At 42.4% G+C, this 24,992-nt stretch overlaps 1 protein-coding gene across 1 annotated transcript in view; it reads right to left on the reverse strand.

Moving 5' to 3' along the window:
* The window catches only part of LOC134358777 (VPS10 domain-containing receptor SorCS1-like), a 1,326,002-nt gene that overhangs the window by 845,594 nt on the left and 455,416 nt on the right, over positions 1-24,992 (reverse strand). Inside the window, exon 2 of the mRNA XM_063071254.1 lies at positions 16,126-16,193. Within this exon, the coding sequence (XP_062927324.1) occupies positions 16,126-16,193 (68 nt within the window). The remainder of the gene's footprint in view (positions 1-16,125; positions 16,194-24,992) is intronic.

Raw genomic sequence — 24,992 nt, forward strand, 5'->3', positions numbered from 1 at the left:
GCATTTTCCAACATTGTATTTCATTTATCTCTTCATTTCCTAATTCTGCAGCAGCCTACCTATTTTCTCAACACTACCTGCCCCTCCACCAATCTTCGTATCATCTGCAAACCTGGCAACAAAGCCATCTATTCCATCATCTAAATCATTGATATACAGCGTAAAAATAAGTGGTCTCAAAACTGACCCCTGTGGAACAACACTAGTCACTGGCAGTCAATCAGAAAAGGATCCCTTTATTCCCACTCACTGCCTCCTACCAATCAACCGATGCTCTAACCCATGCCAGTAACTTTCCTATAATGTCATGGGCTCTTAACTTGGTAAGCAGCCTCATGTATGGCACCTTGTCAAAGGCCTTCTGAAAGACCAAATATACAACATCCACTGCATTTTTTTTATCTATCCTACTTGAAATCTCCTCAAAGAATTCCAAAAGGTTCATTAGACAAGATTTTCCCTTAAGGAAGCTAAACTGAGTTGTCTTATCTTGTCCTATGTCACCAAGTACTAGCTAACCTCATCCTTAACTTCAACATCTTCCCAACCACTGAGGTCAGGCTAACTTCTCTATAATTTCCTTTCTGCTGCCTTCCTTCTTTCTTAAAGAGTGGAGTGATTTAAAGATCCCTGTGGAACACCACTAATTAGAGACCTCCAGCTCAAATAAGTTATTCAACCACTACTCTATGTCTTCTACGTACAAGCCAAAGCAGTTCTGAATCCAATCAGCCAATTTGCCATGGACCCCATACATTTTAGTCTTCTGGATTTGTCTCCCATGAAGGACTTTGTCAAACACCTTACTAAAATCTATGTAGACAACATCCACTACCCTACCCTCATCAATCTCTCTTATCACCTTATCAAAAAACTCAATCAAGGTGGTAAGACATGTCCTGCCACGCACAAAGACATGCTGACTCTCTCTAATTAGGCCATGGGTTTCCAAATGCTCATATATCCTAATAAAAATATTTTTTTCCAGCAATTTCCCTACAGCTAACCTGGGACCCACTGGTCCACAGTTCCGAAGATTTTCCCTTGTTCCCTTCTTAAATTGAGGTCCTCCGGGACCTCGCCTGTGGCTAGAGACGACAAGAAGATATTGGTCCAGGCCCCAGCAATTTCGTATCTTGCCTTCCTCAATAACCTGGGGTAAATCGCATCATGGCCTGGTGACTTAACTACCTTAATACTTATTAGGAGACCCAACACTTCCTCCTCCTTGACCTCTAAACACCCTAACTTATTTATACACTCAGCACTGACCTCCTGGTCCTCCACATCTTTTTCCTTGATAAATACTGAAGCAAAGTACTCATTAAGTACGTCATTCACGTTCTCTGCATCCATGCACATGTTCCGCCCTTTATCCTTGAGTGGTCCCACCCACTCCTTAGTTATCCTCTTGCTCTTGATGTATGCATGGAATGCCTTGGGATTCACCTTAATCCGACTTGCCAAGGAATTTTCATGGCCCCTCCTGGCTTTCCTAATTCCCTTCTTCAGTTTTTTTCCAGCTTCTTTACACTCCGCAGGTGCTTCGCTTGATTCTGACTTCTGAAGCTTTATATACTTTTTCTTCTTGAGTAAATTCATCACCTCTCTGGACATATAAGCTTTTCTTATCTTTCCACCCCCATCTTTCCTTCTAAGAGGAGGAGTAGACAGGGAGTATCTGATCCCTAGGGTTGAAATGTGTAATACCAGAGGTGAGAGGGGTGTGTTCAGAGGGGATGTGAGGGACAAGTCTTTTTAACTCAAAGAGTCGTGGATGCCTGGAATGTGCTGCCTGGATTGGTGGTAAAGACATTTGGACAGGCACATGGATGTAAGGAGGATAGAGTGACATAGGTGTTAGGTAGGTAGGAAGGATTAGTGTTTGGGTGTTTTTTGATTTGTTTCTGAGCTGGTTCAGCACAACACTGTGGGCCGAGTGGCCTGTTCCTGTGCTGTACTCTTCTATATTCTATGCTTATATCATATACCTTCTTTACCAACTTATCAGTTTGTGCGGCCACCTTCAAGGGACAGGGAGCAGGGAGACACATAAGCAGACTGGCACAGAGAAAGAGAGAGAAGGAGAGACAGGAAGACATAGGAAAACAGAGAGCAAGAGAGAGGGAGAGAGAAAGAAGGGTGCAGGGTGAGAGGCGAGGATGGAGAGAAGGAGGGAGACAGAGAGAAAAAGAGACAGAGCAACAGTGGGATATGGTGCAATTAAAAACAGAAGCAGAATATTAACCTAGCATGTGAAGCAGTGATATATTTGCCTCAGAGGAGAGAACTAAAAACACTGAAATACAACATATAAATTATTTACCAGCTATTATATATTATACTAAATAAATTATAAGCTTTAATGAAGCAGGATTGTGAGAGATTCATTATTCTGTGAGGTTGACATGTTGGGAGAAAGCTGTGTGGTAATTTCAGAAAGTCTCCAGTGATGGGAACAACAAAACTCAGACTGACCACACTTGCGTAACAGTGAGGCTTGGAGAATCCAGGATGTCAATTTGCTGTTGTATCTGCCTCTTTGCAGCAAAGCATGAATGAATTTATCTAAAAATCTTTGCTTATTCCGGTGCATTCTATGATAAGAGGGAATGGCATGAGCATTTAAAGGGCCTTCTACTGAAAGAACAAGACAAAAACAAGCCTTTTTGCTGGCAACTTTAAGGAAGATGGGCGCTGCTAAAAATATCATCAGTTAAACACTCTGCCTTTGTTCCGTGACGATCAGTGGGTTGATGACCAGTTGATGAGTTTGATCGCTAGGAAAATGGTTTGATATTTCAACCAAGAACACTTGATGCTTAATGGACCCTCGAGCTATCTTAAATGACTTAATCAAACTGTGCTGCATGATGGTGCAATATATCAGTGTGGCTATTGGGATCCATTGTCTGAATCAAAGTAGGATACAGTAGAATTTCCTTCTCCATCCCAAATACGTTCTTTAATACTCGTCTTCAGATCAGCCACCCTTGTGCTTATCACTAGATCATTTTAGTAGTGAGAAACTCAGGCTTGAATGGAGCCCCCAAAAGCTCAGTTTAGTTTGGGGCCTGACTGGTTACATAATGGTCCACTTTGACAATTCGAATGTACAGGAGCTTAAGAATAGAGAGTAGAGGTCTCTGCCCAATACATCACAGGCACATTCCCACCCCACCCCCCACCAGCATTGCTAGCATCTGTGGAAGGGGGTGCCTCAAGAAGGCAACATTTATCATCAAAGGTCCCCCCATCTGGGCTATACCACCTTCCTGCAGCTATTATTGGTTAGGAGGCACAGAGGCCGAAAGTCCTGTATCATCAGTTTCAAGAACAGTTATTTCTCTTAAATCATTCAGTTCTGGAACCAACCGGCAAAACCCAGATCACTACAGTAACACTATGACCATGTTGATCACTTTGCACTAAAATGAACTTCAGTTTTTCTTTTGTTCTGTGTTTTCTTGGACATGATTTTGTATAATTTATATTTGATTTATGTTTTCCTTGTGAAAGCTCCTTCTATGATGCTATGTGCCTGCAATGCATTGCATCTTTTTCATTTATAGTTGTGCAAATGACAATAAAATTGACTTTGACTTCTATGTCCAGCCAAGTGGAAAGATTTTCACAAGGTTGGAGACAGACCAGATTCCTGAACTGGAATTTCGGTTCCTCACCCTCTCAAGTTATGCAGTGTGCAGAGGAAGACATTATTGGGCCTTTACAGACTGACACCTTCCAGTCTCCACCCAAATAACTGTAGTCCCCTGCCACTCGTTTCCAACTCATCACCTGAAGCCTCTTTAAGCCCAGTCCTTGTACACTCGTTGAGCCAGCTAGCCTAAACCAGTTGTTCCTATCCAGCAGCTACCTTGTTGTGTTAAGTATCCATTCTCTCTTGTTCCATGGCTCCCTGTGGCTTGTTATTTTGCAGTTTATTACTAAAGTGATCACCCACTGCTAAATCTTCTTTGCTGCTGTGTGTTTGGGTTGAGCCTCCTGGCAGGATGGGTGAATCAGCAATTGACCTAGCAGAGTTTGCTTGTCAAAAGGAAGCAACACACCTCAAAGTTGCTGGTGAACGCAGCAGGCCAGGCAGCATCTCTAGGAAGAGGTACAGTCGAACGTTTCAGGCCGAGACCCTTCGTCAGGACTAACTAACTCTTACTAGCTCTTCCTTCAGTTTCTCATAATATCTCTTCCTTCAGTTAGTCCTGCCTGTCCTTCTCCACACCCCATTGGCTTTACATGCGCAGGAGGTTGGGTGAACTCTGCTGCAGCAGGCAGCTTTCTGGACTGAACTGTGTGTGCAGCTTGGACTTCCTAACAAGCCTATCTCTCGGCCTTTCTGCATCATGATCATTGATGGATGTCCTTTGAGTCTGGGATGGTCAGAGCATGTGATCGGCTTGTGTACATGAGCACTGATTCCATCCCATTCTTCCTTATCAACACACCCAACACTCCTCTCTCACTTGGATTACCCCTGCCTCTCCATCATGACCCTCACTTCACATGGTCACCTGATTCACAGCTGAGTTGGGGACCCACTTGCTGGGACACCAGCCTACAATCTCAGTTGACTTCATCCCGTAAGTCCGTGGAGACAAAGGAAACCCTCCGCCTCACTAAATTCCCACAGGAATACCATGACCTCAGTAAATTGGAAGCTAGCACCCTGCTGCTTCACAGACCACACAACTGCGGCATCAACCTCCTCCCAGGCACCAGCCCTCAACAAGGTCTCCTGTTCTCCCTTTCCCCTCCTCAGACCTATGTCATGAATGGCTACACGGCCAAAGTGCTACAGCACAGCTTCGTTCTCAGCCCCCAGCCAGTGCAGGGTTTTCCTTTGCCAGAAAGAAGGATCAGAGTCTCCATTCCTGCATTGACTACTGTTGACTCAACAAAATCACATTAAAAACCACTACCTCGATGAATAGCACACTCCGTGGGATGCATTTTGTTACCAAAATGGATCCAAGGAGTGTGTGCAACCTGATCCGTATCCACCGGGCGATGAGTGGAAGACAGAACTTGTAACATCCATTGGCACTGTGAATCCTTGGTGATGCCTTTCAGTCTTTCCAACAGTCCAGCTATTTTCCAGATCTTCATTATTGAGATCCTCAGACATGCTACAAAGGTACATGTTTGTCTACCTCAACAACATCCTTATCTTCTCCAAGAAACCCAAGATCACATTTGTCACATCCATTCAGTCCTTCACCGTCTTCTCAAAAACTTTTTGTACTGCGAGTCAGGCCATCACTGGGTAGCCCTGACTACACTCGCTCACACAGCTACAGTGTTCCTTGCACTTCTCCAACTTTGACCGTTGTTTCATCAGGAACTATAGCCAAATCACCACTCTTCTCACCTCCCTCCCCAAATGACCTACCTCGAGAATAACCTGGTCTGCTGCCATGAACCACACTTTCAAAGAGCTGAAGAGACACTTCACCATCACTCCCCTTCTCCGCCATCTGAAACTTTCTGGACCTTTTGTGGCAGAGGTGGATGCATCTGATGTGGACGCCGGGCCACCCTCTCCCAGTGAGGATCCAGATGGGAAGACACCCCCTTGTGCCGCCTTCTTGCACAAATTCAACTCTACACAGTGCTGTTATGTAGTAGGAGACAGGAGCTACTCGCCATTAAATGAGCCTTGGAGGAATGGAGACATTGGCTGATGGGGATCACTGAGTTCTTCCTGATCTAGACTGACCACCAGAACCTCCTATCCATTCAGAAGACCCACCAAATCAACCCATGTCTGTTTTATTGGGCCCTCTTCTTTGAACAATTCAACTTCACCAGTTCCTACTGAGCAGACTCAAAGAAGGCTAAGGTAATAACAGTTTGACCCAGCTGAAATGGAGACCAATCCTCAGTCCAACCTTTCATCCTCACATATCCCCACCTCGATCGCCTGGCACCCTGAGAACCAGATCTGACAGGCTCTGCCGCATGAGACAGCTCCAGGCAATATACCTGAAAATACATGTATGTGCTGGGGGCTGTGTGCTCTAAGGAACTCCAGAGGGTCCAATCCTCACCCCTCTTTAGACATCCAAGTGCATGGCGGACCACAGGTTTTCTGCAAATCTGGTTTTGGTGGCTTACCATGAGCACAGACGTATATCAGTTCATCACTGCCTGCCCTCAATGTGCCCAGTCAATTTCTCCAACCAACAGCCCTCTGGCCTCCTGTGGCCCCTACCCGTCCCTCAATGCCCATGGCCCACTTCACCATGGATTTCATCACAAGTTTGCTAACATCTGATAGGGCTCCAGTGATCATGACAGTGGTAGGCCGGTTCTCCAAGGTGGCCTATTTCATTCTCATCCCCCCCCCAACAAACTTCCATCAACCGCTGATATGGCGGAACTTGCTCCCCAACATGTACTTCACCTCCACTCTTTCTCTCGGGGCATTGTGTTGGACTAGGGCCCACAATTCCCCCAGGATCAATAAAGTATGACTATGACTATGACTATTTCATTTCTTGCTTCTGGCGAGTCCTCTGTTCTCCCCACCCACCCCCACACCTCAGTGAGTTTGTCCTCTGGCTATCCTCCACAGATCACCAGTCAGTCAGCAGGGGCCAATCAGCAAATCTGTGATGCTTCACTGCCTCTAACCATTCCACATCAAAGTTGTAGACTGTAGGCTGAACAGTCCCACAATCAACAAACCTCCTTTGCCAAGGGTATATCACCCTTTCAAGTTCTTCAAGGCTACTAAATCCTGAAGGAGGAGCCAGTAGTGGAGGTCCCATCCACCAGGGCCTTGGCTCTCTCTGGCCAGAATGCTTCTCTGGCCAGTGGACAGTGTCTGGCTGTCCACCTGCGTTCTGCCATGCACACTGACTCCCACTCTCTCTTACCTCCCAGTCTTCACCCAACTAACAGGAATCACCTGCCACTGGCTTTCAATTCATCACTTGCAGCCTATTTAAACCCAGCTCTCATCCACACTGACGCCCACAAGCTCATTGACCCAACCAGCCTCAACCAATTGCTGCTAGCCTACATTTCCCTTGTTGCCTTGTCGTGTTAACTATCCATTCTCTCAGTTTGTAGCTCCTCATGGCTTGTTATCCTGCAGTTCATTATTAATGCGATCACTCACCACTAAATCATCTCTGCTGCTCTAGGTTTGAGTCAAGCCTCTCAATATCTCCTGACAGACCTATTTTGAGAATCGATGTCCTTGTCTTGAAATGAAACCCATTTCATCAATGTGAATTCATCCTGACCATTACAAAAAAAAAGACAAATTAAACATCACACTGCGGTGACAGAATTTGTAAGTGTGGTCCCTGTTGAAATATAGGAAACAAATCTTAAAAAGTAAACTCCCAAACACTGAAATGAAAAGAAATAATCAACTTCACTGGTTGAGGGCTAAGTACTGCCTGTCATTGCAGGGAGAACTCTCCTCTCTTCTTCAAATGAGTGACAGATCTTTTAGAAAAACAAGAACCTTAGTTCTACATATTATCTGAAAGTCGATATTTCTGACCGTGCACTCCTCCCTTATACTATTCCACAGACCAGCAGGTAGCACTCCCAGACTGAGGAGTATGTGGGAATACATGCATGTGAGTGTACCTAAATACGTGCTCACATGTATGTATGTGCTTGACACAGAGTGTGTGTATGTGTGTCTGCATGTGGGTGTGCGCGTGTGAGAGAGTGTGAGTATTAACAGGTGTCACAGTAGCAAAACACTCTGTGTATTACCTTACAGGGCCAATAATCCCAGTTCATTTCTCGCTATTGTCAGGAATGTGTACATTTTCCTTTGGCCGTGTGAGTTTCCTCCAGATGCTCCAGCTTCCCCCCACATTCTAAAGATAGGTTAAGATTAGGTTTAGGATTAGTAGGGTTTGAGCATGCAGTGTTGGAGCGGGAAGCATAATGATACTTGTGGGCTGCCTCCCGCACCTTCTCATGCTGTGTTGGCCATTGATACAAACAATGCATTTCACTATATATTTCGATGTTTTGATGTACATGTGGCAAATAAAGCTCATCATTTTAAAGAGTATGTACGAGAGTGAATGTGCTAGAGGAGGTTACTGGGAAAGTGGATGGAGGGAAGGCAGTGGATATTGTCTACATGGACTTCAGTAAGGCCTTTGACAAGGTCCCGCATGGGAGGTTAGTTAGGAAAATTCAGTGGCTAGGTATACATGGAGAGGTGGTAAATTGGATTAGACATTGGCTCAATGGAAGAAGCCAGAGAGTGGTGGTAGAGAATTGCTTCTCTGAGTGGAGGCCTGTGACTAGTGGTGTGCCACAGGGATCAGTGCTGGGTCCATTGTTATTTGTCATCTATATCAATGATCTGGATGATAATGTGGTAAATTGGATCAGCAAGTTTGCTGATGATACAAAGATTGGAGGTGTAGTAGACAGTGAGGAAGGTTTTCAGAGCCTGCAGAGGGACTTGAACCAGCTGGAAAAATGGGCTGAAAAATGGCAGATGGAGTTTAATACTGACAAGTGTGAGGTATTGCACGTTGGAAGGACAAACCAACGTAGAACATACAGGGTTAATGGTAAGGCACTGAGGAGTGCAGTGGAACAGAGGGATCTGGGAATACAGATACAAAATTCCCTAAAAGTGTCGTCACAGGTAGATAGGGTCGTAAAGAGAGCTTTTGGTACATTGGCCTTTATTAATCAAAGTATTGAGTATAAGAGCTGGAATGTTATGATGAGGTTGTATAAGGCATTGGTGAGGCCGAATCTGGAGCATTGTATTCAGTTTTGGTCACCAAATTACAGGAAGGATATAAATAAGGTTGAAAGAGTGCAGAGAAGGTTTACAAGGATGTTGCCAGGACTTGAGAAACTCAGTTACAGAGAAAGGTTGAATAGATTAGGACTTTATTCCCTGGAGCGTAGAAGAATGAGGGGAGATTTGATAGAGGTATATAAAATTATGATGGGTATAGACAGAGTGAATGCAAGCAGGCTTTTTCCACTGAGGCAAGGGGAGAAAAAAACCAGAGGACATGGGTTAAGGATGAGGGGGGGAAAGTTTAAAGGGAACATTAGTGGGAGCTTCTTCACACAGAGAGTGGTGGGAGTATGGAATGAGCTGCCAGATGAGGTGGTAAATGCGAGTTCTTTTTTAACATTTAAGAATAAATTGGACAGATACATGGATGGGAGGTGTATGGAGGGATATGGTCCGTGTGCAGGTCAGTGGGAATAGGCAGAAAATGGTTCGGCACAGCCAAGAAGGGCCAAAGGGCCTGGTTCTGTGCTGTAGTTTCTATGGTTCTATGGTTCTATATGTGTCTGTGTGAGAGAGTGTGCGGGTGCATGTGTTTGGGTATGTGTGTGTGTGTGGCCATGCATGTACAAGAGAGCACGTGTGCTGGTGCATGTATGTTTATGTGTGTGAGTGTATGTGCTAACATGTGTGTGCGTTTTCATGCTTATATGTGAGATCATGCTATCCAGTAGGCTGTGTGAAGTGTTTACCAGAATGGTGGTAGGGCAGGAGGGGTGGGGGAAGGATGAGAGTAATGTTGCTGGCTGCAGGTTTACCAAATATTGGCCCAAGATGCCTGAACTTCCACTAGGGTACCCAGGACAAGATTAAGGTGGATGATCTTCCTGTTAGGAAAAGAAAATAATGACCAACCATAAAACTGTAAGTTAATCCATGGGCTAATATAAAGAGCCACTGCAGGAATCAGAATCTGAGCAGTCAACAGTTGCCTTTGGGCTAGGGGATCATTATCACAAACAAGAGAAAATCTGCAGATGCTGGAAATCCAAAGCAACACATACAAAATGCTGGTGGAACTCAGCAGGTCAGGAAACATCTATGAGAAAGAGTGGACATCTAAGTTCTGTTCCAAGACTCTTCATCAGAACTGTTGACGTTTCGGGCCGAGATCCTTCATCAGGTCCTGGTGAAGGGTCTCGGCCTGAACTGGCAACTGTCAGCTCCTTTCCACAGAGGCTGCCTGGCCGGCTGAGTTCCTCCAGCACTTCGGGTGAGTTGCTGGGAAGTCATTATAGTTGCCACATGGCTATTTTAACACACAGCCACATTCATCAGTAATTACATCCCAGACTGTTAATACCAGGATGCAGTCACATCAGAGGTGTGATTTATGTTCCACACATCAAGCCAAGATAATCAACATGCAGAACACATTTAGCCCAGATTTTCGCAATGAACAAGTGGAGTAAAGGAGATGTAAACTAACTAGTGACTTTTCTTCTGAACATGGCCAATGAAGCAGATGGAACAAATCTTCTCCCCTGCCCATAACTCACTGTGTTTGTGGTAGCTTGCTCTGAGCAAATTGGCTGCTCCTAGTCCTCCTTTAGAACAATAACGACATTTCAAAGTACTGCTTACTTGCCATAAAGAATGGCCGGATGTTCCAAGCACAAGATTTTCTGCAGGTGTTGGAAATGCAGAAATGCATACACAAGATGCTGCAGGAACTCAACAGGTCAGGCAAGCCTCCAGGCAGGGGAATAAACAGTTGATATTTTGCACTGACACACCTCTCAGAACAAATTAAAGGTCTCAGCTAGAATTATTCCCCTTCCTGACTTGCAGAGTTCCTTCAGCATTTTGCATGAGATGTTCCAAGTTCAGGGAAGGTGCTCAAAATTAGAGTCACAAGGTGCTGAGGCACAGAAACTGGCCCTTTGACCCATCTGGTCCATGCTGAACTATTAACCTGCCTAGTCCACTCAACCTACTCTTGGACCATAGCTCTCCATATCCCTCCTATTCATGTACTTAACCAAACCCCTGTTAAGTGTTTAAATCAAATCCAGATCCATCACTTCTGCTGGGTGTACTTTCCAGCTGAAGAATGTTTCCTTTACAAGTTAAAAACCTGCCTCAAAACTTGTAGTGTATTCAGTAACGTTAATCTGGGAAAAACGTGTGCATGAAGTCCGTGACTGCTTCAGGAGAAACAGCTGATTGTGTGAATCCCACAATGTGCAGCCATAGAGTGAACAGCCTGGTAAAGCTCAGGGAAGGTGAGAACAGCAATAATTGTGTTCAGAGTGTGTGAACAACTACCTTCAACTGAGATTAAGCATAAGGAGCTCATAAATACATCCTCACACTGTTTCTGTACTGTAACAATTTAAGAAGAATTTTATTATAAGCCCATTCTTGTAACAAGGCTAATATACACAGAGGTTAATCAATGGAAACCTGAAATATGTTCTTATTTGCTTACGTAACCCAGGTGGTCCAATAAACTCAGATCTTCTCTGTTTTTGTGCTCACTCTTTACCCTCCCTCTTTTCCTCTTATTCTACATTCCCATATTTAGAAGTAATAGGAATTACCTTATTGAAACGTGGAAGGTTTCTGGAGGGTTTGACAGTGGTGCAACTGAGATGTTCCCCTAGTGAAAATGTTTTTAAAAATTAGCTTTATTTGTCACATGACCATGGAAACATAGAGTGAAATATGTCACATCAGGGTCAGTGAGGGTTGTGTTGGATAGCTTGCAAGTGTCGGCAGGCTTCCAGCACCAACACAGTATACCCACAACTCACTAACCCTAACCACATGTCTTTGGAATACCGGAAGTACCTGGAGCATCCTGAGGAAATCTACACAGCCACGAGAAGAATATACAAACAACTTATAGATAGCCGCAGGAATCGAATCTCGATCTTATGGCTGGCAATGTAAGACATTTCACAAACCGTTATGCTACCATGTTGAGTGGAGGAGTCTGAAACAAGGGCACATAGTTACAAATTGATGAGGGTGGATGGGTTGTAATATAAAACTGAGGTGAGAAAACTTATTTTCGCAGATGGTGAGAACCCTCTGTTTCAGATGCTTGTGGAGGCTAGAGCTTTACAACATGGAAAGATTATTAGTGTCATGGTCCAGTCCATGAAGTCCGTATTCCAGTTCACGGTCCGGTCCATCGACCCTTGCTCCAGGTTTTCCTATCTACCCTGTTTCTGTCCTTGTTGAGCTAATTGAGGCAGCTGATGCTAGTTGGGGCTGGCTGCATAAATACCTCCAGAGACCAGGGTGTGGCTGCTGGATTGTTCTTGTCCTTACTCCTTATATCCCTTCCCCTGCCTTCTGTTTCCTTGCCTGAAGCCCTGCCTTGTCTTGCCGGTAACTTTCGCCTCGTCTGAAGTTCTGTCTCGTCTTGCTTTGCCAGAAGCCCCGCCTTGGCTTGCCGGTAACTCTCGCCTCACCTGAAATTCTCGTCTTGCCTTGCTTTGCCAGTAGCTTTGCCTTGTCTTGCTGTCTGGTCCTGGAGCCACCCAGTACCTAGCTCCTTTCCTGTCCCTTGCCTCCGCCCAGGTAAGCCAGGCCGTCTTGCCGTTACCTGGGGTTGGCTCTGTCCCTTCCTGTCCCTTGCCTCTGTCAGGTGGTGATCCGCGCCCTGCCCAGGAGTACTGCGCCCTGCCCAGGAGAAGCCAAGCCTCGCCTCGTCTCCAGCCTCCAGCCTCGCCTCGTCTCCAGCCTCCAGCCTCGCCTCGCCTCGTCTCCAGCCTCCAGCCTCGCCTCGCCTCGTCTCCAGCCTCCAGCCTCGCCTCGCCTCGTCTCCAGCCTCCAGCCTCGCCTCGCCTCGTCTCCAGCCTCCAGCCTCGCCTTGCCTCAAGTCTCCAGCCTCCAGCCTCACTTTGCCTCAAGTCTCCAGCCTCCAACCTCTAGCCTCTTGCCTCTAGCCAAGTCTCTAGCCTCTAGCCTCTTGCCAAGTCAAGTCTCTAGCCTGTAGCTTCTAGCCTGAAGACTCCAGCCTCGTCCTGCCTGCCTGCCAAGCCTCATCCTTGCCTAGTTCTGGGGTCCGAGCCAGAGGCAAGACCCAGGTACTGGGTCCTTGTCCAGTCTCTGACTCGGAGTCCAAGCCTGGGCTCCTAGCTCTCTTGTCCAGTCCTGTTCCAGGTTTCTGGTTTTCCTGTCCATGTCCTTGCCATCGCCCTGTATCCTCGTCCTGTCCCTAGTACTCCAGTGTCTGTGTCTTGCACTTGGGTCTGTTCCCAGCCCGTGCCCTTATGACAATTAGAAGTATTTATAATGGAAATAGATACAGTTTTGAAAGTTTGGGAAGTGAAAGATTATGAGAAACCTTCACAGAACAGTTGAGGCCAGAGAAAAACATCCATGATCATATGAATGGCAGGCTAGGCCTGAGGGGCAAAAATTCTTTCTCTTAGTTTCTGGTATTCCTGTGTTCTTGGAGGTTAGGTTATTGAAAGAGGAAGCAGATTTTTTTTTTGAAGGATCAAAGAATTGAAGGCTATGGAGAACTGGCAAAGAGAAGATGAGGCCTTTGACAGATCGAATCATGATCTTATCAAATGGAGAGGCAGGCTTGAAGGGTTTAGTTCCCACTCCTGCTCCTTTTTTATTCTTTCTGCTCTTTACAACATTTTTAGTTTCTCATGCTTTTCCTTTTTCTTTTTGCTCTTCCATTTTAACTCTCCATATGTACACAAACAACCACCAGATTTTCCTCACCAGCATCCGTCTTTGCCCTCAGCTGTTTCTGATAGTCAGATTCCGTGCTTGGCATCCAGTACTTGTTGGGCAGGCATTTCCTCATCCAGCCAAATAAGGGGCAGACCAACCCACCAGCTTCAGTCCCCTTCATAAATCCTGTCCCTAGCCTCTCAATTTTTATTCATTCACGGACTCGGAGTACCGTTGCCAGCATTTATTGCCCATTCCTGCTTCCTTCCCACCAAGGAGGAGGTGAGCAATTTTCCAGAGCTCCTTCGGTCTACCTGACGAAAGGTCTCTTACAGTCCTCTTGGTTAGAGTTGAGCAAGACTTCAATCCAGTAATGATCGAGGAACATCGAACATCAAAGGGCAGTGCCTAGGTTTACTCTAGCTATAAGTATCCACTATAAGTATATGACTTGTGTAATATTGTTTGATTCCATTTGAAGAATTGTGCATATATCTCTCTGCACAAACACTGCAACCACGTTTAGTAATGAAAATTGCAAAGACTCTGCCTGCATCTGCGAACAAATTGCCTGCCTATGCAGATTAGAAGCAGAGTGGGGAAGTGCTGCTTGACACAACATACATTCTTCCACAGATATGGTACCTTAAAAAATAGTTATAAAGTTATAAATAACTCAATAAAGTTCGTTCAAATAAGCAGCTATTCTCTAGAATACTAAAAAGCAAATAATACGACTTGTGTCCATTTAATAAACAAATCAACGATTAGATTGTTTTTTGGAATATAACCATTCCTATCCAACCTCAAACTCAACTAAAATCTTCAGAACATCGCCACATCCACAAGGAAAGGCAATCAGTTACATTGGATCATTAAACTATTGTTTATAACCCTGTTGACAAAGGTGATACACAAACTGTTCTACAAGAGCAGCATTAGGGCTCTGGCATCAGATGTTAATACTAGATCCCCACTACCTTTCAATATAGCGTTAAACCCTCACCAGGGGCTAAATTGTACTTTGGGTGATTCCAATAGATCATAATGGTAAATGAAGACCTGTAAATCGTGCTTGCTTTCTACCTGCGGACTAATGTTTCATGCAAGGCCTTTTAGGTTTTAGTACCTGTTAAGCAATCCTTTGATACCTGCCCCCTTCTCTAGCCACAACTTCTGTTCTTAAGTCATGAGGACAATCTCAGACAAGCTCTGTGCAAGAGCACAGTGATTCTTGCAGCATTCTTTGAAGGGAGAATCCCTTGAAGGCCACTGCCATTTGTGGGTCTTACCGCGCTTAATGGCTCTGTACATTTTAAAGTACAACAATGGACATTACTCAACGCTGATACTTTAGCTCAGTCAGCTGAAAATTGATATTACAACCAATTTGTTTTTTTATCATTGTGTAGAGCAGATTGTTAATATTGGGTTACAAACACATGACATATTCATTTGATATACCTTTATGAATTATTTCAACTGAAGCACCAAGCAATTTACTTTATGTGGATGAAGTTATTAAACTTCAATTTTTTTCAACCAATTTACAGTATTGGAACCAAGAATGATAACTGCAGCCTTTTGGAGTAGAGATTCATATTCATCACATGCATATGACTGTATCAATACCATCACAACTTCAGCTCTAGAGGTAGAACAAACTGAACACTCTAATATCAGGGCCACACGTGATAACACATGCGACTGGCTGGTTGTTGATGCAATTAGATCTCAACAGCAGATACAAGAGAAAATATCTTCTGTCATCGAATCATACAATAATGAAAGAGGGCCTTCAAACAATCACGTTCAGGCTGACAATTAGGTAGCTAATTTAACAACACTTGTTTCATGCCTTCTATGGCGTGATTCATGTGTTCTTTCAGATAATTAAATGTTGTGAGGGCTCTACCACCATTATCTCAGTTGGTGTGTTCCAGATTCCAGCTGCCATCTAGGCGAAAAGATTCTTCCTCAGATCTCCTCTCAACTTCTTACCTCTTCCCCAAATCACATATCACAAATCACCTATGGTGCAGCATAGGGTCCAAACTGCCAAAGATAATTTACCGATAGACAGACATCACCTCTAGCCCACCCTTTTGTTCAGGAGTTCCCAACCTCAGTTAATGGTAGAGGTCCATGGCATCAAAAAGTTTGAGAACCTCTGGTCTAGATGAAAAATTACATTTCTTATGGTACAGTGACTGTTCTACAGGACACCATACTGTGTCAAATCTTTTCGCCTATTAGTACTGCTAAACAGTTTGTCCATTGAGAAAAAAAAAATTTTGTGCAATATTTCCTTGCTGGAAACTACACTGTGGGATGATTCCTTCTTTGATATATTTTGATGTATCTGCCTTATTTTGGTGTGTCTCTCTCTTGTACAGTTCTGTAACCACAATATAAAAGTAGCAATGTCTTGGTCTTAAATTGCATGTAATTAATGTCAAGGGAATACTGGAAAGAATCTCATTAATTCAGTTCCAAGACTCCAATTGCTGTTGAAATAGACCAGACGTTGTTTCTCTTAATGCTTTCTGATAGTCACAAGCTGTCCCTGTCTCCTTAATATTTCATACTATGTTGAGTCCTGAATATTTGCTCCCTGCTGAATTAAACAGCACTCTGCCCCCTGCCCTCTCCGATCAACTTACCTCCAAAGCGAGCTTTCTGTGACACTCCCGAGGTTGTGATCATAGAGCTTTGTCAGGATGAGAATCACCTGAAAGAGCAAGATCAGAATTAGAGCTCAGAAAAACTAACTGTAAAATTCAACCATAACCATTGACAGAAAGACTTATCATTTCAACACACGCAAAATGCTGCAGGAACTCAGCAGGTCAGGCAGCCTCTAGGAAAAGAGTACAGTCAACTTTCGGGCAGAAACCCTTCGAAAGCTTCTGTTTGTGATTGGAAGACTTATCATTTGCTAATTTTGAGGTTATATTGCATTGCAATTTTTGCAGGATTGCAGTATAATCATGAAAGAGTAGTAGAGGATACGCCCAGGGGATTATCTGAAATTATAAATTCAAATCCTTATTAAAATGTTGAATAAATATCTAATATCAGAAATGCTAATCACAAAATTATGATACATAATGCCCAGAGAAGGGGCATGGGCCAGAGATGCACCAGCAGTGTAGTTGACTCATAACAGCCTCTGACACAGTTCCAGGTGAAATAGGAATAAGCAGCAAATGTCGGCCTTGCTTTCAACACTACTAGCCCCTGGGTGTTAGAAAAAAGCTATAGAGGTAGATGAATGAATTCTGCCAAGTCTTGTGTCCATCATAATATATTATCATAATCTGTTATGAATCATCTTTAGACTGTTAGTATTATTTGCAATGAAGGAATCCCATCTAGTGTGAATACCTCTGATTCGAAAAGAGGTGCCATTATACTTGCATTACTGACTCCATTGACACAAATATATGCTGTATATTCTAACAAGAAATCTCCTGCCGAGGCACCTTTCATGTCTCCTTAGAGCAAAAGTGGAGTTCTTTCTATACATCCCATCACCAACAATCTCATTACCCATTTCATTTAAACTAAGTAGAGGTTGCATAGACTAGAAATTTATTTCCTGGTACGTAGGAGACAGAGGGGGTGACCTGTTAGAGGGGTATGAACAGGGTGTAAGCATATCATCTTTTTTTCCACAGGGAGAGGGTACTAAAATCAAGAAGGTATGGGTTTAAGATCAGAGGCAAGAGATTTTCAAGGGACATCAGGGGCAGCTTTTTCACACAAAGGGTGGTGCATATTTGAAATGAGCTGCAAGAAACACTGGTTGATGTGGGAACATTTAGTAATATTTAGTAGCATTGTTGGTAGAATTTCAGGTGGTGATGAGAGGGCATACAGGAGTGAGACATGCCAGCTAGTGGAGTGGTGCCACAGCAACAACCTGGCACTCAATGTCAGTAACACGAAAGAGCTGATTGTGGACTTCAGGAAGGGTAAGACGAAGGAACATATACCAATCTTCATAGAGGGATCAAAAGTAGAGAGAGTGAGCAGTTTCAAGTTACTGGGTGTCAAGATCTCTGGGGATCTAACCTGGTCCCAACACATTGATGTAGTTATAAAGAAGGCAAGACAGCGGCTATACTTCATTAGGAGTTTGAAGAGATTTGGCATGTCAACAAATACACTCAAAGACTTCTATAGTTGTACTGTGGAGAGCATTCTGACAGGCTGCATCACTGTCTGGTATGGAGGGGCTACAGCACAGGACCAAAAGAAGCTGCAGAGGATTGTAAATCTCGTCAGCTCCATCTTGGGTACTAGCCTACAAAATACCCAGGATATCTTCAGGGAGCGGTGTCTCAGAAAGGCAGCATCTATTATTAAGGACCTCCATCACCCAGGGTATGGCATTTTTTCATTGTTAACATCAGGTAGGAGGTACAGAAGCCTGAAGGCACACATTCAGTGATTCAGAAACAGCTTCTTCCCCTCTCCCATCCAATTCCTGAATGGATATTGAACCGTTGGACACTACCTCACTTTTTTTAATACACAGTATTTCTGTTTTTTGCACGTTATTTTAAAATCTATTCAATATACGTATACTGTAATTGATTTACTTATTATTATTATTTCTGTTTTTTTTCTCTTCTATATTATGTATTGCATTGAACTGCTGCTACTAAGTTAACAAATTTCACGTCACATGCCGGTGATAACAAACCTGATTCTGATTCTGAAGCCATTTAGATAAGCACATGGCTTCATAATCTACCTTGGTATGATCATTCACTTTATTGTTTATCTGCACAGCACTTTTTCGGTAGCTTTTACACTTTATTCTGCATTGTTATTGTTTTACCTTATTCTGGCCTAACACACTGTGTAATGATTTAATCTGTATAAACCTAGTAACACAGCCTTCCAAATCCAGGTAACATCCCAGTTAATCTTTTCCACTCTTTTCTCTAGCTTAATAACATCTGGCCAAGGCGGCCGCCGTGCTCTGAGCGAAGCAGAAGCACGGCGCCGAGGCTGCGGAGGTCCCGCCTATACTCGGCCTCAGGCCGCGGGTGTCTCTATGTGCCAGGGCCGGGCTTCGGCTCCCTCCGGGCCGAGGAGTGGCCTCTCCAGTGTCCGGGCCTCCAAAAAGGAGTGGGACAGTACCATCAATGACTTGAGCGTTCACCGGGCCAACCCAGAAGAGGTAGCACGGTGCTGCGAAGCTCGGGTATCCTCCCACATTATCCTCATTAATGAAGTTTTATTAGCTGTCATTTTAATTTTTAACTTTTCATATTTGTCTCAAGTAAACCCATGCAGCAGGGCCTTAAGTTGGCCAAAGGGTGCGGTCGACCCTTCCCTTGCGATTCGCCTCAGGTCCAGCTGACCGGCTGGTAGCACCTGGTAAGGGTCTCTTGCTTGGGGTTACGAGCGATGGCCTACGGCAGACCCAGCAGGAGACTGGTGGAGAAGGCGGTAGAGCTACGATCTTGGAAGACAATGGTTGCTTTGCAAGCAGATGATCTGCCAAAAAGAGAGGTGGTGATCTCTTTAGATCAGCTGGCAGAAGGCAAAGGCAAACCATTGCTGTAACCTGCCAAGGACATGATTTCCCAATATGTCAGTCTCAATAAAGGATCAAAACAACGACGTTAACGGAGCCACGAATAACAGTAGTGGAATCACATCCGGCAACAGTAGGAATGAGGCTACCAGGGTCGTCATCAAGCTAAAACCTCATGTCAGGATAGCCACGTGGAATATTAGATCTCTTCTTATATGAGGTAAACTAGAAAACGTTGTTATGGAAATGAAAAGACTGAAGATAAACATACTCGGACTATGTGCTACGAGATGGACGGGGGGCTCAAAAGGGATGACGGATACCAACTGATCTATTCAGGAGGAAGTGAGCATAAGCACAGAGTTGGAATCTTGGTAGACAAGGAAACAGTGAGAACTATCAAAGGCAGTGTATCCATTAACGAAAGAGTGATGATGATTAAAATCTCAGCTAAACCATTTGACATTAACGTCATACAGGTCTATACGCCAACCACGGACTATGACGATGACGAAGTCGATATGGTCTACGGAGAAGTTTAAAAACTAATTTAAAAGCCTAAAAACAATGAAGTAACTGTGATTCTTGGTGATATTAATGCCAAAGTTGGAAGCACAAGAGAAGTTTTGAATGTAAGACCCTTCGGGCTTGGGGAAAGAAATGACTGCGGAGAAAGACCGGTTGAATTTGCAAAAACTAACAAACTAATGATTGCGAACACCTGGTACAGTCTGCCAAAACGGAGACTGTACACATGGACCAGTCCTGATAGTTCAGTAAAAAACCAAATTGACTATATTTTAGTACCCAATCGGTTCAGGAAAGGAGTGAAGCAGGTGAAAACGTACCCTGGTGCTGACTGTTATACAGATCACAACCCTATGGTATTGAACATGAGTGTGCATTTGAAGAAGATGAGAAAGGCCAAACCATCAAATAAGATAGACTTTGATTTATTCATTACAAATGAAGCAAAACAGATCGAATATTTGGTTGAAATAGAGAATAGATTTTCAGTCTTAGATGACGAGGGTAGCAACATGGGAGTGGAGAACAGCTGGTTAGAGTCTAAAACAGCAGTGACAGAAGTTGCTGAAAAGACTTTGAGTTTTCGGAAAAAGAGCAAAAGACATAACCCTTAGTTCACTGATGAGTTGAGAAAGTTGACTGAAGAAAGAAGAAAGGTAAAACATCGGGATAATGAATGATACAAAGCCCTACACCGCTTGATTCAAAGAAAATGCAAGGAAGCGAAAGAGAATTGGATGAATGAACAGTGCGAAGAAATTGAGCAGTATGAATGAAGTTATGATTATAGAGGCCTTCACCAGAAGGTAAAGGATATGACGAAATTAAAGAGGACCGTGCCATCAACTGGGTGTATCGAAGACGGTAGTGGTAATACATGCTATGAAAGAGAAAGGATCATGGACAGGTGGGTTGAGTACATCTTGGAATTATTTGAAGATAGCAGGATTGAGGATTTACCAGAATTAAATCAAATGACTAATTAACCTAAAATATTGATGTCAGGGATGGAAAGTGCGATTTGGAGTCTAAAAGTCAGAAAGGCAGACGGTGAAGATAAGATTTCCACTGAAATTCTGAAATCACTTAATCCCAAGGGAAAAACAAACCTTTTAGTGATATTAAACAAGAGTTATATGACAGGAAATCTTCCGGAGGACTTTCTCAAATCGGTATTTATCGCCTTACCAATAAAGCCAAAGACGATAAAATGTAATGAACACAGGATGATAAGCATAATATCTCACTGCGTCAAGCTACTGTTGAAAATAGTGTTCGGCAGAATGAAAGGTATAATCAGCGATGAAATTGGAGAAGCGCAGTTTGGTTTTCGTAAAGGCTCAGGAACAAGGGAAGGAATATTTGCAATGAGAAACATCATGGAGAGATGCATTGAGGCACAAAAGACCATCTACTTATGCTTTATTGACTATGAAAAGACTTTTGTTAAAGTAAGATACGAGAAAGTAATAGAGGTGCTGAACAAGTACGATCTGGGATGGGAGAATGTTTAGATAATAAGGAACTTGTATTGGAAACAGAAAGCGGTGGTCGGGGTAGAAAATGAGCTATCACCATGGGCATAAGGCAAGGCTGTGTTGGATCACTGGATTTGTTCAGCCTCTACGGAGAATGGATTTTTTGGGAATGCGACCATCAGGAGACAGGTATTCCATCGCAGGCCAGAAGGTGGATAACATCAGGTATGCAGATGACACCGCACTGTTAGCTGACAGCTAATGCGAACTGCAAGTTACACTGAATAAAGTGAATGAGAAAAGCCTTGACTACGGACTTAAAATCAACCCTAAGAAAACAAAATCGATGGTGGCAAGCAAAACAAACACTAAAGACTCATTCATGATGGTCTCGTTACAAGCGAATGGACAAGAGGGGGGACACCACGTGATGACGTGGGATTGAGACGTGTAAATCCAGTTCTCCCATAAAAAAATCAGCAAAGTACCGTTTAAACAAAACAAAGTTAATAAATACTTTCCAAAAACTACCTATAAACTTCGTAAGACTACTCTACGATATGCCTCATAAACGGCAACAGAAGAAGTCTGTTGTTGTGAAGTCGCCGCGAGATGGGAAGAAAAAAGGGCCTACTGCAGCGATGGAGCCTTGGATTCAGGTTGGATCTCCTTCGGAGGAGACACATTTTATCTCTGGCGTAGAAGAACAGGGAGCAATGGCGGCGGTAGCGGTCTCTCGGAAGAAGATGCCGGAAATGCGCATGTGCAAATCGACACAACTCAAACTACAAGAACCGACGGCCTCTACAAGTGAAAGTGACTCAGAGTCAGAATTGGATTCCGCAGAGAATACAGATGAAGAAGAGGAGGAAGAACTGGAAGAGACTGGAAGTAAAGGAGGCGATGGAGACATAAGAGAAGCTTTATTGCAAGTAACAGCTGAACTAAGAAAATTAAGAACAGAGCTTAGAGACGTGAAGATGTGCTATGATAAAGCTATGAAAAGACGGGATAAAATGGATAAGAAACTTAAGATGGAAAGAACAATGGAGCATATTAACGATAGACTGGAAAAAACAGAAAGTGATGTGATTGTCTGGAACACGGAAAGAAATCGACTCTGGGAGAAAGTAGACGTGTTGGAAAATTTTAGTAGACGAAATAATATTAAAATTGTTGGTCTTAAAGAAGGTATAGAGGGAGACAATCCAATAGAATTCTTTCAAAGATGGATCCTGGAGACTTTGCAAATGAAAGAGGAAGACCGATCAATTGAAATTGAGCAGGTACATAGAGCTCTTAGACCAAAACCACAAGATGACCAATATACACGATCAATTTTAATAAAATTCTTAAGATTTCAAGACAAAGAAAGGATTCTACAGGCGGCTGCCCAAACTGCCAAGAAGAGAAAAGGGCCACTGATGATAGAAGGGAAGAAAATTTTTTTCTACCCTGATATAAGTTATGAGCTTCTGAAGAGAAGGAAGAAATTTAATCCAGTGAAAAAAGTCCTATGCGATCACGGTTATCAATTTATATTGCATTATCCTGCAACCTTGAAGGTTTTTTTGGCTGGTGGAGAAAAAAGATTTTTTGACGATTACCAGAAAGCGGAGGAGTTTGTGCGAGATTCTTTGAATATTCACCAGATACAAGAACAAACCCAGGGGAGAGAGATGGATTGAAGATGAAGATTGGATCAAGGAATAGACCTACTGGATTTTTAAAGACCGATGAATATATAATTATATTATTAATTATATGGGGGGGGGAAGAAAGGTTAAAATTTAAGGAATACTAGCTGGGAATAGCGACATTAATTTATGTGTGTATATATATATATATATATATATATATATATATGTGTGTGTATATAATTTTTTTGTTACGGGGGAGCTGGAAGAAATACTGACCAATCGCTACGCTATTCATGTGTGCAAGCGTGGCAATAGCCACGACCGGCAAAATAGAGGGGGGTAGTGTTGTGTATCTTTTCATTCACAACATTAGTGGGGGGTATTTTGTTTTTTTCTTTTTTTGTATCATATCTATCTTTTATTTCTTTCATTTTGCCTGGATGATTGGTAGGGAAGCACATAGCAACATGGTGAAGTTCAAAGAGATTCCTCAAGGAACTATGAGTTGAGAAGTTAAGTAATGTTTTAGATTGGAGTAACTTTGTTAAGAATAATGACTAATTTATTGAATTTTTTGAGTTTTAATGTTAATGGGCTTAATGGACCGGTGAAAAGAAAAAGCATCTTAACACATATTAAGAAAATTAAGGTAGATTTAGCCTTCTTACAGGAAATGCATTTAACAGAAACAGAACATCAGAAATTAAAGAGAGATTGGGTGGGTAGTGTTGTTGCAGCTTCATTTAATTCAAAAGCGAGGGGAGTAGCAATTTTGATCAATAAAACGTTACCAACTAGAATACAAAATGTAATAACCGATTCTGCGGGGAGATATATGATTGTACACTGTCAACTTTTTTCTGAATTATGGATTTTCATGAACATTTATGTACCAAATGAAAATGATGCAAAATTCATACAAGAAGCTTTTTTGAATTTGGCTGATGCACATGAAGAAATATTAATAGGAGGAGATTTTAAGTTTTGCCTATACCCAGTCTTAGATAGATCAACTAAGGCTGTCACAAAATCAAAGGTAGTAAAACTAACTTTATCATTGATGAAAGATTTAAATTTGATTGATATATGGAGAAGAATTAATCCTAAGGAAAGAGACTATTCGTTCTATTCTAATAGACACAAAACTTATTCAAGGATAGATCTTTTCCTATTATCAATGCATATTCAACACAGAGTGAAAAAAATGGAATATAAAGCAAGAATATTGTCAGATCATTCTCTTCTATTAATGACAATAATAATGACTGATAAGGAAGAAGTGGCTTATAGATGGAGATTTAATTCAACATTATTAAAACGTCAAGATTTTTGTGATTTTATGAAAAAGCAGATCCAATTTTTTTTGGATACAAACTCTCATTCAGTGGATGATAAATTTATACTATGGGATGCAATGAAAGCATATTTGAGGGGTCAGATAATAAGTTATACGTCTAAAATTAAGAAAGAATATATGGCAGAACTAGATCAATTGGAAAAAGAGATTACAAAATTAGAAAAAGAATCTCAAAGACATTTGTCAGAAGAAAAATGAAGGCAACTTGTCAATAAGAAGTTACATTATAATATGCTTCAGACATACAGAATGGAAAAATCAATCATAAGAACTAAGCAAAGGTATTATGAGTTAGGTGAGAGAGCACATAAAATTCTTGCTTGGCAGTTGAAAACAGAACAAGTATCCAAAATGATAAATGCAATTAGAACAAGTGCAAATAAAATTACTTATAAACCTTTAGAAATTAATGAAACCTTCAAAAGTTTCTATTCTGAATTATATCAATCAGAATCACAAAATGATGTTAATGGGATAGAAAGGTTTTTATCACAAGTAACTCTTCCAAAATTGAATTCGGAAGAACAGAAGGGATTAGATATGTCTTTTACATTAAAAGAGGTTGAAGAAGCTTTGGATCACTCCAAAGTAATAAATGTCCAGGAGAAGATGGTTTTCCACCTGAATTTTATAAAAAGTTTAAAGATTTATTATTTCCTCCCTTTATGGAGTTAATACATCAAGCAGAAAAAATACATAAACTCCCAGAATCTTTTTCAACAGCGATTGTAATAGTATTGCCAAAAGAAGACAGAGATCCTCTAAAACCAACATCGTATAGGCCTATTTCTTTGTTGAACACGGATTATAAAATAATAGCAACAATTTAATTGAATAGATTATCTAAGTATTTACCAAAATTAATACATATGGATCAAACAGGATTTATTAAAAATAGACAATTGGCAGATAATGTAACTCGGTTACACAGTATAATTCATTTGGCACAAAAAAGGGAGGAGATGAGTATAGT

The sequence above is a fragment of the Mobula hypostoma genome, chromosome 19 (genome assembly GCF_963921235.1).
Source record: "Mobula hypostoma chromosome 19, sMobHyp1.1, whole genome shotgun sequence".
Lineage (NCBI taxonomy): Eukaryota > Metazoa > Chordata > Chondrichthyes > Myliobatiformes > Myliobatidae > Mobula > Mobula hypostoma.